At 55.1% G+C, this 15,252-nt stretch overlaps 1 protein-coding gene across 3 annotated transcripts in view; it reads right to left on the bottom strand.

Moving 5' to 3' along the window:
* SBF2 (SET binding factor 2) overlaps positions 1–15,252 on the bottom strand; it is a 199,356-nt gene that overhangs the window by 23,900 nt on the left and 160,204 nt on the right. For all 3 annotated transcript variants that reach the window (XM_044269533.1, XM_044269534.1, XM_044269536.1), the window contains 3 exons: positions 4,997–5,167; positions 2,064–2,326; positions 332–501 (listed from right to left, as the gene is read on the bottom strand). In XM_044269533.1, coding sequence (XP_044125468.1) covers positions 332–501; positions 2,064–2,326; positions 4,997–5,167 — 604 coding nt within the window. The remainder of the gene's footprint in view (positions 1–331; positions 502–2,063; positions 2,327–4,996; positions 5,168–15,252) is intronic.

Below are 15,252 nucleotides of genomic sequence, written 5' to 3'. Positions count from 1 at the left end.
TCCCACTATAGGACTTCAACTTTTGAGGGTCCCGTATTGTAATGCATTGCGTGTCGGTGTAATACACTGACATTGTGCCTATGAGGCTGGGTCCCACAGAGACCCCATGGGGACAGAGAGGGATCCCCTTCCTCCGCAAACCTCATACATGCCACGGTCAGTGCTGACCACAGCATACAAGGAGTTAATGCGCTGGCACTGCTGTATTCACTGATGCCGGCGTAGCGGCCCATCAGAGCAGCGTACATACACGGCGCTGGCCAGGAAGGGGGAGGAGGGCCCCATGATAATGCGGCACCAACGCAGCGGTACGTGGCTTCTCCCTCTGTACCTGGGATCATGCAGTGCAGGCTCTTGATGTGCTCCTGCGTCACTCCGCTCTCCGTGCAGACCTTGTCAATAAACCGCGTGATGAACCGCACCACGGAATTGGCGATATCATTCTCAGAGTCCTCGAAACCGCTCTCCGTGTCATAGCTCTCAGCAACACTGCCAGCAATGCTGTGGAGACAGAGAGACCCTGATTAACGGTGCAGAACAGCGAGTGCAGCTCTGGAGGATATTACAGGATAAGTAATGTATGTACACAGTGACTGCACCAGCAGAATAGCGAGTGCAGCTCTGGAGTATAATACAGGATGTAACTCAGGATCAGTACAGGATAAGTAATGTATGTACACAGTGACTGCACCAGCAGAATAGTGAGTGCAGCTCTGGAGTATAATACAGGATGTAACTCAGGATCAGTACAGGATAAGTAATGTATGTACACAGTGACTGCACCAGCAGAATAGTGAGTGCAGCTCTGGAGTATAATACAGGATGTAACTCAGGATCAGTACAGGATAAGTAATGTATGTACACAGTGACTGCACCAGCAGAATAGTGAGTGCAGCTCTGGAGTATAATACAGGATGTAACTCAGGATCAGTACAGGATAAGTAATGTATGTACACAGTGACTGCACCAGCAGAATAGCGAGTGCAGCTCTGGGGTATAATACAGGATGTAACTCAGGATCAGTACAGGATCAGTAATGTATGTACACAGTGACTGCACCAGCAGAATAGTGAGTGCAGCTCTGGAGTATAATACAGGATGTAACTCAGGATCAGTACAGGATAAGTAATGTATGTACACAGTGACTGCCCCAGCAGAATAGTGAGTGCAGCTCTGGAGTATAATACAGGATGTAACTCAGGATCAGTACAGGATACCCGCTCGGGTCCCGAATAGTGTATTGCGGATTCTTGTCCACAATACACTATGGAACGTGTGTATGGACCCTAACTGACTGGTGGGGGGGCCTGTTCATCCTCCGCGGCTCCTCGCTTTCTTACTTTTAGACCATTTTCTATGCCTAAAACAGGTGTAGATATTGGTACATTGGACGGGCTTACTGGCCGCCCCCTTCCCCGCACACTTTTTTAGACCTGGCGAGAGCCGGGAGAAGCGGCAGATTGTCCCGTATTTCAGCCCCTGCTGTTTTCGGCAGTACCCCTGAGGTCGGGTCCCAGGACTCGTCAGTTTGCCTGTAACGATAGGAGGCAGCAGAAGGTGGAGATGTGGCGGAGGCTCCTGGACTCCATATAGTACAGTGCTGGTCCAGGACGGCGGAGGAACCCTGATGCGTCATGTGCTTTAGGAATGGAGGCCAGTCATGGTGAAGGAATGATCCCCGACAAGACAAACAATGAGCTCAGTGCACTCAGACACCAGAGCGATTGTTTATCGTGTTGTGATCGGACACTTAATCTATGTGGCGACATGAAGACAAGCAGAACATTCCACTGGAGGTAAACACGGCATCACATGTGGGGGTCCCGTGTTTAACCCCTCTGGGCTGGACTCGTTTGCCAGTCCTCTAGAAAGCGGGACAGTAAAGCATCACTGCTGTGAGAGATGGGTAGATGACAGACAGGGACCTTCCTGTAAACAGCATGCCAAAGGTTCTTTTCAGTTGGATGCCAGCCCAGCATATAGCCTCCCAAACTATGGAACGCATTGAGCTGTTCACCTGCGTGCCCCATGACACCAGTGTGGCGGATCAGCCATAGTCCTACCTATTGGTGACAATGCTGTTGCTCCCGCTCTCCCAGTCGCCGGCGGCTGATGTCCGCAGTAGTTTGTTCTTGCTGGTGTCCAGCGGTACCAGGAGATAGACCATGAGATTGGAAAAGTGTATGGCTTGGCTGAACACCGTGCTCTCCTCGCTCTGGACCAGCTCCTGCTGCTGCTGCTTGCTGAGGGCAGGCCACAGACGTAGCTGCTCGGCGGCCAGGTCCATGACCGTGTTCTCCTGCCCCAAGATGTCCACACCGTTCTCCTGGAGAGAGAAGAAGACGCATCAGTCAATGTCTACACGCATCATGTTCTATCAAACCTAATTCTAGAGTCAGTAATGTTACTGATCCTGAGTTACATCCTGAATTATACTCCAGAGCTGCACTCACTATTCTGCACATTACTTATCCTGTACTGATCCTGAGTAACATCCTGTATTATACTCCAGAGCTGCACTCACTATTCTGCAGGTGCAGTCACTGTGTACATACATTACTTATCCTGTATTATACTCCAGAGCTGCACTCACTATTCTGCTGGTGGAGTCACTGTGTACATACATTACTTATCCTGTGCTGATCCTGAGTTACATCCTGTATTATACTCCAGAGCTGCACTCACTATTCTGCTGGAGCAGTCACTGTGTACATACATTACTTATCCTGTACTGATCCTCAGTTACATCCTGTATTATACTCCAGAGCTGCACTCACTATTCTGCTGGTGCAGTCGCTGTGTACATACATTACTTATCCTGTACTGATCCTGAGTTACATCCTGTATTATACTCCAGAGCTGCACTCACTATTCTGCTGGTGCAGTCACTGGGTACATACATTACTTATCCTGTACTGATCCTGAGTTACATCCTGTATTATACTCCAGAGCTGCACTCACTATTCTGCTGGTGCAGTCACTGTGTATATACATTACTTATCCTGTACTGATCCTGAGTTACATCCTGTATTATACTCCAGAGCTGCACTCACTATTCTGCTGGTGCAGTCACTGTGTACATACATTACTTATCCTGTACTGATCCTGAGTTACATCCTGTATTATACTCCAGAGCTGCACTCACTATTCTGCTGGTGCAGTCACTGGGTACATACATTACTTATCCTGTACTGATCCTGAGTTACATCCTGTATTATACTCCAGAGCTGCACTCACTATTCTGCTGGTGCAGTCACTGTGTACATACATTACTTATCCTGTACTGATCCTGAGTTACATCCTGTATTATACTCCAGAGCTGCACTCACTATTCTGCTGGTGCAGTCACTGTGTACATACATTACTTATCCTGTACTGATCCTGAGTTACATCCTGTATTATACTCCAGAGCTGCACTCACTATTCTGCTGGTGCAGTCACTGTGCACATACATTACTCATCCTGTACTGATCCTGAGTTACATCCTGTATTATACTCCAGAGCTGCACTCACTATTCTGCTGGTGCAGTCACTGTGTACATACATTACTTATCCTGTACTGATCCTGAGTTACATCCTGTATTATACTCCAGAGCTGCACTCACTATTCTGCTGGTGCAGTCACTGTGTACATACATTACTTATCCTGTACTGATCCTGAGTTACATCCTGTATTATACTCCAGAGCTGCACTCACTATTCTGCTGGTGCAGTCACTGTGTACATACATTACTTATCCTGTACTGATCCTGAGTTACATCCTGTATTATACTCCAGAGCTGCACTCACTATTCTGCTGGTGCAGTCACTGTGTACATACATTACTTATCCTGTACTGATCCTGAGTTACATCCTGTATTATACTCCAGAGCTGCACTCACTATTCTGCTGGTGCAGTCACTGTGTACATACATTACTTATCCTGTACTGATCCTGAGTTACATCCTGTATTATACTCCAGAGCTGCACTCACTATTCTGCTGGTGCAGTCACTGTGTACATACATTACTTATCCTGTACTGATCCTGAGTTACATCCTGTATTATACTCCAGAGCTGCACTCACTATTCTGCTGGTGCAGTCACTGGGTACATACATTACTTATCCTGTACTGATCCTGAGTTACATCCTGTATTATACTCCAGAGCTGCACTCACTATTCTGCTGGTGCAGTCACTGTGTACATACATTACTTATCCTGTACTGATCCTGAGTTACATCCTGTATTATACTCCAGAGCTGCACTCACTATTCTGCTGGTGCAGTCACTGTATGTATATATTAGTTGTTACGGGTTGTAGATTTATGTATTTTTATCCTTGTGGATTTTCTCTCTTTGGCAGTAAGGCATATTACCGGTGGCTGTGAGGTACATTAGTGGACCTCGTCCCGTAACCGGTGGCTGTGAGGTACATTAGTGGACCTCGTCCCGTAACCGGTGGCTGTGAGGTACATTAGTGGACCTCGTCCCGTAACCGGTGGCTGTGAGGTACATTAGTGGACCTCGTCCCGTAACCGGTGGCTGTGAGGTACATTAGTGGACCTCGTCCCGTAACCGGTGGCTGTGAGGTACATTAGTGGACCTCGTCCCGTAACCGGTGGCTGTGAGGTACATTAGTGGACCTCGTCCCGTAACCGGTGGCTGTGAGGTACATTAGTGGACCTCGTCCCGTAACCGGTGGCTGTGAGGTACATTAGTGGACCTCGTCCCGTAACCGGTGGCTGTGAGGTACATTAGTGGACCTCGTCCCGTTCCGTTCTTCGTTCTATACTTCTGATACCAGAGAACTGTGGATGCAGCTCTGGATGTAAACAGAGAACAAGACATGATGTAACCCAGATACGCGATGAGTAAATAGGTTGTTACAATGTATCAGGGATGCCATACACGAATGGATACATTGTCAGACTGTTGTAATCAAAGGGCTGTGATGCCAGAATCCTTGTGCCCGTACACGATATGCAGCTCAGCAGGCGGCGAGTGCTGGACCGGTACCTTTGGCGCCGACGCCGTTCCTTGGTTTCCGTCCTTCGCGTTCAGGTACAGAGACCGCACTTGGCTCTGGACGTCATCGTAGAACGTGGTCTCCCAGAACTGCTGGTTGGCCCATATGGTGTGGTCCTGGATACAGGTGTACGCAAACTGGCTGACACCTGCCGACAATTTCTGCAAAATAAAAGGAACAAAACAAGACGGATTTAACCGGCAGGAAGAGGCGTCAGAACCGGCGCAAACTGAAATCCTCTGAACGCAGGGAAACCTGTCAAACAGCACCACAAATCTCAGCTATTAATATACCCCCGCGTACGACATGGGAAAAGAGGGCAGAACAGGGGTCAGCTGCAGCCGGTTAGAATTCGAGATTTTGGATCAAGGCTTTAAAGGGTCCAATCATTTTAGACCATCCCTATTAATTACCAAACTCCTCCCCCAGCTCCCCAAGGCTCCTCCCCTCGGTCTGTGTGCGGCAGTTCATCTTTTCTCGCTACTGCTTCACAGTCATTGTGTAATGCCTTTCTGCTGAGCATGGCCAATAATGAAGCAGAGCTGTAGGGTAAAGCAGTGGGGACAGAGCACCAGCCAGGACCTGTGAAGAGTCAGGAGGTGGATTTCACACTAACAGGTAAGGCAGGGGATCTGGTCATCACTGCACCGCACGGGACACTGAAGGCAGGGGGGAGCGCACCACAGGCTGCGGTAAGATGCCCCCACGTTCCTCTAGATGGCGCTGCAGGAGCAATAGACCCTTGCTGCAGCGCTGCCACCTTTCTTCAGACACTGTGCAGATAATATAGGGGGTCCGCTGCTCGGAAGCCGGGGATTATTGATACACCCCCAGGAAAGCTGGGAACATCCCCCGCAGGAACCGCAATATTCAGCTTTCCCAGAGGGAGACGAGGGACATGCTCAGAAGGCGTCCACCAGAGGAGTTACATTGAATACAACCCCCAAATACCTAATGGGACCCCAAAGGAAAGGGGTGGATTTAGTGGGGCCACTTATCTCCATTACCACTGGTTTGGGACCCCAAGGACGCTGAGACCTGCACGACCCGCCTTGTGCGCCCTTTTGGCCCCTATCCAGCACAGTGCGGGCCCCTTCAGAGGCGTGATGAAGCGTGATGATGAAGCGGATGGGGGGCACTGATGTGTGCACCGCAGTGATGGGAACGCAGCAGAGAGATCAGCATGGGGCAGGGGGCGGATGGGGGGCACTGATGTGTGCACCGCAGTGATGGGGACGCAGCAGAGAGATCAGCATGGGGCAGCTGCATGGGGCAGGGGGCGGATGGGGGGCACTGATGTGTGCACCGCTGTGATGGGGACGCAGCAGAGAGATCAGCATGGGGGCAGCTGCATGGGGCAGGGGGCGGATGGGGGGCACTGATGTGTGCACCGCAGTGATGGGGACGCAGCAGAGAGATCAGCATGGGGCAGCTGCATGGGGCAGGGGGCGGATGGGGGCACTGATGTGTGCACCGCTGTGATGGGGACGCAGCAGAGAGATCAGCATGGGGCAGCTGCATGGGGCAGGGGGCGGATGGGGGGCACTGATGTGTGCACCGCAGTGATGGGGACGCAGCAGAGAGATCTGCATGGGGCAGGGGGCGGATGGGGGGCACTGATGTGTGCACCGCTGTGATGGGGACGCAGCAGAGAGATCAGCATGGGGCAGCTGCATGGGGCAGGGGGCGGATGGGGGCACTGATGTGTGCACCGCAGTGATGGGGACGCAGCAGAGAGATCAGCATGGGGCAGCTGCATGGGGCAGGGGGCGGATGGGGGCACTGATGTGTGCACCGCAGTGATGGGACGCAGCAGAGAGATCAGCATGGGGCAGCTGCATGGGGCAGGGGGCGGATGGGGGGCACTGATGTGTGCACCGCAGTGATGGGGACGCAGCAGAGAGATCAGCATGGGGCAGCTGCATGGGGCAGGGGGCGGATGGGGGGCACTGATGTGTGCACCGCTGTGATGGGGACGCAGCAGAGAGATCAGCATGGGGCAGCTGCATGGGGCAGGGGGCGGATGGGGGGCACTGATGTGTGCACCGCTGTGATGGGGACGCAGCAGAGAGATCAGCATGGGGCAGCTGCATGGGGCAGGGGGCGGATGGGGGCACTGATGTGTGCACCGCAGTGATGGGGACGCAGCAGAGAGATCAGCATGGGGCAGCTGCATGGGGCAGGGGGCGGATGGGGGGCACTGATGTGTGCACCGCAGTGATGGGGACGCAGCAGAGAGATCAGCATGGGGCAGCTGCATGGGGCAGGGGGCGGATGGGGGGCACTGATGTGTGCACCGCAGTGATGGGGACGCAGCAGAGAGATCAGCATGGGGCAGCTGCATGGGGCAGGGGCGGATGGGGGGCACTGATGTGTGCACCGCTGTGATGGGGACGCAGCAGAGAGATCAGCATGGGGCAGCTGCATGGGCAGGGGGCGGATGGGGGGCACTGATGTGTGCACCGCTGTGATGGGGACGCAGCAGAGAGATCAGCATGGGGCAGCTGCATGGGGCAGGGGGCGGATGGGGGGCACTGATGTGTGCACCGCTGTGATGGGGACGCAGCAGAGAGATCAGCATGGGGCAGCTGCATGGGGCAGGGGGCGGATGGGGGGCACTGATGTGTGCACCGCTGTGATGGGGACGCAGCAGAGAGATCAGCATGGGGCAGCTGCATGGGGCAGGGGGCGGATGGGGGCACTGATGTGTGCACCGCAGTGATGGGGACGCAGCAGAGAGATCAGCATGGGGCAGCTGCATGGGGCAGGGGGCGGATGGGGGGCACTGATGTGTGCACCGCTGTGATGGGGACGCAGCAGAGAGATCAGCATGGGGCAGCTGCAGGGGGCGGATGGGGGCGGATGGGGGCACTGATGTGTGCACCGCAGTGATGGGGACGCAGCAGAGAGATCAGCATGGGGCAGCTGCATGGGGCAGGGGGCGGATGGGGGCACTGATGTGTGCACCGCAGTGATGGGGACGCAGCAGAGAGATCAGCATGGGGCAGCTGCATGGGGCAGGGGGCGGATGGGGGGCACTGATGTGTGCACCGCAGTGATGGGGACGCAGCAGAGAGATCAGCATGGGGCAGGGGGCGGATGGGGGGCACTGATGTGTGCACCGCAGTGATGGGGACGCAGCAGAGAGATCAGCATGGGGCAGCTGCATGGGGCAGGGGGCGGATGGGGGGCACTGATGTGTGCACCGCAGTGATGGGGACGCAGCAGAGAGATCAGCATGGGGCAGCTGCATGGGGCAGGGGGCGGATGGGGGCACTGATGTGTGCACCGCAGTGATGGGGACGCAGCAGAGAGATCAGCATGGGGCAGCTGCATGGGGCAGGGGGCGGATGGGGGGCACTGATGTGTGCACCGCAGTGATGGGGACGCAGCAGAGAGATCAGCATGGGGCAGCTGCATGGGGCAGGGGGCGGATGGGGGGCACTGATGTGTGCACCGCTGTGATGGGGACGCAGCAGAGAGATCAGCATGGGGCAGCTGCATGGGGCAGGGGGCGGATGGGGGGCACTGATGTGTGCACCGCAGTAATGGGGACGCAGCAGAGAGATCAGCATGGGGCAGCTGCATGGGGCAGGGGGCGGATGGGGGCACTGATGTGTGCACCGCAGTGATGGGGACGCAGCAGAGAGATCAGCATGGGGCAGCTGCATGGGGCAGGGGGCGGATGGGGGCACTGATGTGTGCACCGCAGTAATGGGGACGCAGCAGAGAGATCAGCATGGGGCAGCTGCATGGGGCAGGGGGCGGATGGGGGCACTGATGTGTGCACCGCAGTAATGGGGACGCAGCAGAGAGATCAGCATGGGGCAGCTGCATGGGGCAGGGGGCGGATGGGGGGCACTGATGTGTGCACCGCAGTGATGGGGACGCAGCAGAGAGAGCAGACTGGGGCAGCTGCATGGGGCAGGGGGCGGATGGGGGCACTGATGGGGACGCAGCAGAGAGATCAGCATGGGGCAGCTGCATGGGGCAGGGGGCGGATGGGGGCACTGATGTGTGCACCGCAGTGATGGGGACGCAGCAGAGAGATCAGCATGGGGCAGCTGCATGGGGCAGGGGGCGGATGGGGGCACTGATGTGTGCACCGCAGTGATGGGGACGCAGCAGAGAGATCAGCATGGGGCAGCTGCATGGGGCAGGGGGCGGATGGGGGCACTGATGTGTGCACCGCAGTGATGGGGACGCAGCAGAGAGCATGTGGCAGCTGCATGGGGCAGGGGGCGGATGGGGGGCACTGATGTGTGCACCGCAGTGATGGGGACGCAGCAGAGAGATCAGCATGGGGCAGCTGCATGGGGCAGGGGGCGGATGGGGGGCACTGATGTGTGCACCGCAGTGATGGGGACGCAGCAGAGAGATCAGCATGGGGCAGCTGCATGGGGCAGGGGGCGGATGGGGGCACTGATGTGTGCACCGCAGTGATGGGGACGCAGCAGAGAGATCAGCATGGGGCAGCTGCATGGGGCAGGGGGCGGATGGGGGCACTGATGTGTGCACCGCAGTGATGGGGACGCAGCAGAGAGATCAGCATGGGGCAGCTGCATGGGGCAGGGGGCGGATGGGGGCACTGATGTGTGCACCGCTGTGATGGGGACGCAGCAGAGAGATCAGCATGGGGCAGCTGCATGGGGCAGGGGGCGGATGGGGGGCACTGATGTGTGCACCGCAGTAATGGGGACGCAGCAGAGAGATCAGCATGGGGCAGCTGCATGGGGCAGGGGGCGGATGGGGGCACTGATGTGTGCACCGCAGTGATGGGGACGCAGCAGAGAGCATGTGGCAGCTGCATGGGGCAGGGGGCGGATGGGGGCACTGATGTGTGCACCGCAGTGATGGGGACGCAGCAGAGAGCATGTGGCAGCTGCATGGGGCAGGGGGCGGATGGGGGGCTCGCCTGCGCTGCTATGATATTCCCACCAATTTCACCGACAGGTAAACGACCTTTGTGCCCAAACCTTTGTAATTAACTTTGCATTTGGCCGAGCTGCTGAATGAGCTAAAGATACGAGGATTAGTACAATGGGATAAACATATTCCGCATTGTTTGTGGATTATCCCGCGCCGAGATCCGTGCTCTGAAATCACGGGACCGCAGAAAGTCCAGGTTCCGGTCCAGAAACTAGAATACGAGTCCCAATTCTGGGGCAGTTTCTTCCTCTAGGGGGCGCTTTCTTCGGCTCCTAGTGACTAGAATGGCCGCTCTATAGGAAGCGAATCCAGTAAAGCGCCCCCTAGAGGCGGAAGCATGCCGGGATTTCCAGAAATACTCAGGATTAAATCTGCACGTTGTCTCCTGAGGGTAAACGGTCCATATGTACCACCCCCATTAAGGAGAGTCCGTAGCAGGAAGGGTATTAACCCCTTACGGACCCTTGACGGACAAGTACGTCACAGCTGGACGCGACTTAAGAACCACAGACGTACATATAGGGCAGGCTGATCGGGCGGGAGCAGGAGCCATTTTTTGACACCTTACATCACAAAAATTGAAATACAAAGCGATCAAAAAGTCATACGCACCCCAAAATAGTACCAATTAAACAGTCATCTCATCCCGCAAAAAATGAGCCCCTACACAAGACAGTCGCCCCAAAAATATAAAAACTATGGCTTTATTATGGAAAACTGAAACAAACAACCCAAAAAATATTTGGTATTGTCGCGTCCGTGACAACCTGCTCTATAAAAATACCACATGATCCAACCGGTCAGATGAACAATGTAAATAACAAAAAAATAAAAACAGCTATTTTTTGATACCTTACCTCACAAAAATTGTAATATAGAGAGAGACCAAAAATGATATGTACCATAAACTAGTACCAACAGAACTGCCACCGTATCCCGTAGTTTCCAAAATGGGGTCACTTTTTTGAGTTTCTACTCTAGGGGGGCATCAGGGACATGGCAACTTAAAATTATCCCAGTGAAATCTGCCTTCCAAAAACCGCATGGCGCTACTTCCCTCCTGTGCCCTGCCGTGTGCCCGTACAGCCGTTTACAGCCACATATGGGGGGTTTCTGTAAACTACAGAACCAGGGCCAGAAATATAGCGTTTTGTTTGGCTGTTAACCCTTGCTTTGTTACTGGGAAAAAAATCTATTAAAATGGAAAATCTGCCCAAAAAATTGAAATTCAGAAATTTCATCTCCATTTTCCTTTAATTCTTGTGGAACACCTAAAGGGTTAACAAAGTTTGCAAAATCAGTTTTGAATACCTTGAGGGGTGTAGTTTCTACAATGGGGTCATTTGGGTGGTTTCTTATGTAACCCTCACAAAGTGACTTCAGACCTGAACGGGTCCTTAAAAAGTGGGTTTTGAAAATTTTCTTTCAAATTTTAAGATTTGCTTCAAAACTTCTAAGCCTGTAACGCCCTAAAAAAATAAAACGGAATTTACAAAATGATCCAAACGTGCAGTAGACACATGGGGAATGTAGAGTAATAACTGTTTAGGAGGCATCACTATCTGTATTAAAAGCAGAGAAATTTAAATTTTTAAAATTGCTTTTTCCAAAATTTTTAGTAAATTTGGTATTTTTTTATAAATTGAAAATAAAATAATTTGACTCAAATTTACCAGTGTCATGAAGTACAATAGGTGACGAGAAAACAATCTGAGAACGGCCGGGATAAGTAACAGCGTTTTACAGTTATCACCACATAAAGTGACAACGGAGGGCAAGGTCCTGAAGGGGTTAAGGGGGTAACAGATTTCCTAAAATGGTTCTACACACTGATTGTATTTATATATCAAATGGTGCAGAAGTCACTGTGTAATCTAAACCTTGCATTTCTTAAGTTTTCTACATGCAGCCTGCAGTGTAAAGAATGGAGGTTTTGTTTCTAGGTGTCATGGCTATGTCCATGGGTCATGTCTATATGTACGCACACAGAAGGCGGTATTCTGACATGCATGCTATAAATATGGCCACGTCCTGGTTTGTACTGGTCATAAGTGGGACCAGCGCCCAGTCACTGGTGCTAGTGGCACTGGAGGACAGCCCTGACTCTGTACACACCTGGGCGGTCCGCCAGTGGCGGTCAACCGGAAAACAAGGAGTCCCCCTGGTGGCTTCTAGTCCTCCAGTCCTCGCTCTCCACACATTCAGCAATGTTTTTATATACTCCCTAATAGAGCGCCGACCTACTCCGCAGCGCTGTGCTGACATCATCATTGCTTGCTGGCTCCAATGGCGTTACAGTAAAAAGCATGGCGGACAGGGCGGCAGCCTGAGCATCGATGAGCTGAGACACAGATGTAGCACCATCACCTTACAGAGCTGGCTTGTTCTCCCCATGTATGTGGTGGATTGTCAGCTCCTGGGAGCAGAGACGGACATGAATGGGCTCTCTGTACAATGCTGTAGATTATGTTGGTGCCATGTACAGAGGGAACGCAGGATATACACGAGGAGCCCACACACTGGTGAAGCCGCCCCTTTAATGCTGCGCATGTCCTGTGTCCCTCCATGCTGCTGCTTCTTGCTCCAAGTTGCTGTGTCATCTCCTCCTCCAGGCCCTGGCCCCGCCGCTCTCCTCCTCCAGGCCCTGGCCCCGCCGCTCTCCTCCTCCAGGCCCTGGCCCCGCCGCTCTCCTCCTCCAGGCCCTGGCCCCGCCGCTCTCCTCCTCCAGGCCCTGGCCCCGCCGCTCTCCTCCTCCAGGCCCTGGCCCCGCCGCTCTCCTCCTCCAGGCCCTGGCCCCGCCGCTCTCCTCCTCCAGGCCCTGGCCCCGCCGCTCTCCTCCTCCAGGCCCTGGCCCCGCCGCTCTCCTCCTCCAGGCCCTGGCCCCGCCGCTCTCCTCCTCCAGGCCCTGGCCCCGCCGCTCTCCTCCTCCAGGCCCTGGCCCCGCCGCTCTCCTCCTCCAGGCCCTGGCCCCGCCGCTCTCCTCCTCCAGGCTCTGGCCCCGCCGCTCCCCTCCTCCAGGCCCTGGCCCCGCCGCTCCCCTCCTCCAGGCCCTGGCCCCGCCGCTCCCCTCCTCCAGGCTCTGGCCCCGCCGCTCCCCTCCTCCAGGCTCTGGCCCCGCCGCTCTCCTCCTCCAGGCTCTGGCCCCGCCGCTCTCCTCCTCCAGGCTCTGGCCCCGCCGCTCTCCTCCTCCAGGCTCTGGCCCCGCCGCTCTCCTCCTCCAGGCTCTGGCCCCGCCGCTCTCCTCCAGGCTCTGGCCCCGCCGCTCTCCTCCTCCAGGCTCTGGCCCCGCCGCTCTCCTCCTCCAGGCTCTGGCCCCGCCGCTCCCCTCCTCCAGGCTCTGGCCCCGCCGCTCTCCTCCTCCAGGCTCTGGTCCCGCCGCTCCCCTCCTCCAGGCTCTGGCCCCGCCGCTCTCCTCCTCCAGGCTCTGGCCCCACCGCTCTACTCCTCCAGGCTCTGGCCCCACCGCTCTCCTCTTCCAGGCTCTGGCCCCACCGCTCTCCTCTTCCAGGCTCTGGCCCCACCGCTCTCCTCTTCCAGGCTCTGTCCTCACTGCTCTTCTCCTGCCGTCCTCTTCCAGGGTCTGTCCTCACTGCTCTCCTCTTCCAGGCTCTGTTCTCACTGCTCTTCTCCTGCTGTCCTCTTCCAGGCTCTGTCCTCACTGGTCTTCTCCTGCTGTCCTCTTCCAGGGTCTGTCCTCACTGGTCTTCTCCTGCTGTCCTCTTCCAGGGTCTGTCCTCACTGCTCTCCTCTTCCAGGCTCTGTTCTCACTGCTCTTCTCCTGCTGTCCTCTTCCAGGCTCTGTCCTCACCGCTCTCCTCTTCCAGGCTATGTCCTCACTGCTCTCCTCTTCCAGGCTCTGTTCTCACTGCTCTTCTCCTGCTGTCCTCTTCCAGGCTCTGTTCTCACTGCTCTTCTCCTGCTGTCCTCTTCCAGGCTCTGTTCTCACTGCTTTTCTCCTGCTGTCCTCTTCCAGGCTCTGTTGTCACTGCTCTCCTCTTCCAGGGTCTGTCCTCACTGCTCTCCTCTTCCAGGCTCTGTTCTCACTGCTCTTCTCCTGCTGTCCTCTTCCAGGCTCTGTTCTCACTGCTCTTCTCCTGCTGTCCTCTTCCAGGCTCTGTTGTCACTGCTCTTCTCCTGCTGTCCTCTTCCAGGCTCTGTTCTCACTGCTCTTCTCCTGCTGTCCTCTTCCAGGCTCTGTTCTCACTGCTCTTCTCCTGCTGTCCTCTTCCAGGCTCTGTTCTCACTGCTTTTCTGCTGCTGTCCTCTTCCAGGGTCTGTCCTCACTGCTCTTCTCCTGCTGTCCTCTTCCAGGCTCTGTCCTCACTGGTTTTCTCCTGCTCTCCTCTTCCAGGCTCTGTTCTCACTGCTCTTCTCCTGCTGTCCTCTTCCAGGCTCTGTCCTCACTGCTCTTCTCCTGCCGTCCTCTTCCAGGCTCTGTCCTCACTGCTCTTCTCCTGCTCTCCTCTTCCAGGCTATGTCCTCACTGCTCTCCTCTTCCAGGCTCTGTTCTCACTGCTCTTCTCCTGCTGTCCTCTTCCAGGCTCTGTCCTCACCGCTCTCCTCTTCCAGGCTATGTCCTCACTGCTCTCCTCTTCCAGGCTCTGTTCTCACTGCTCTTCTCCTGCTGTCCTTTTCCAGGCTCTGTTCTCACTGCTCTTCTCCTGCTGTCCTCTTCCAGGCTCTGTTCTCACTGCTTTTCTCCTGCTGTCCTCTTCCAGGCTCTGTTGTCACTGCTCTTCTCCTGCTCTCCTCTTCCAGGGTCTGTCCTCACTGCTCTCCTCTTCCAGGCTCTGTTCTCACTGCTCTTCTCCTGCTGTCCTCTTCCAGGCTCTGTTCTCACTGCTCTTCTCCTGCTGTCCTCTTCCAGGCTCTGTTGTCACTGCTCTTCTCCTGCTGTCCTCTTCCAGGCTCTGTTCTCACTGCTCTTCTCCTGCTGTCCTCTTCCAGGCTCTGTTCTCACTGCTTTTCTGCTGCTGTCCTCTTCCAGGCTCTGTTCTCACTGCTCTTCTCCTGCTGTCCTCTTCCATGCTCTGTTCTCACTGCTCTTCTCCTGCTGTCCTCTTCCAGGCTCTGTTGTCACTGCTCTTCTCCTGCTCTCCTCTTCCAGGCTCTGTTGTCACTGCTCTTCTCCTGCTCTCCTCTTCCAGGCTCTGTTCTCACTGCTTTTCTCCTGCCGTCCTCTTCCAGGCTCTGTCCTCACTGCTCTTCTCCTGCTCTCCTCTTCCAGGCTATGTCCTCACTGCTCTCCTCTTCCAGGCTCTGTTCTCACTGCTCTTCTCCTGCTGTCCTCTTCCAGGCTCTGTCCTCACCGCTCTCC

This window comes from Bufo gargarizans, chromosome 10 (assembly GCF_014858855.1).
Source record: "Bufo gargarizans isolate SCDJY-AF-19 chromosome 10, ASM1485885v1, whole genome shotgun sequence".
In the NCBI taxonomy this organism is placed as follows: domain Eukaryota; kingdom Metazoa; phylum Chordata; class Amphibia; order Anura; family Bufonidae; genus Bufo; species Bufo gargarizans.
The sequence above is the reverse complement of the archived record's forward strand: the minus strand, read 5'-3'. Positions and strand labels throughout refer to the sequence as shown.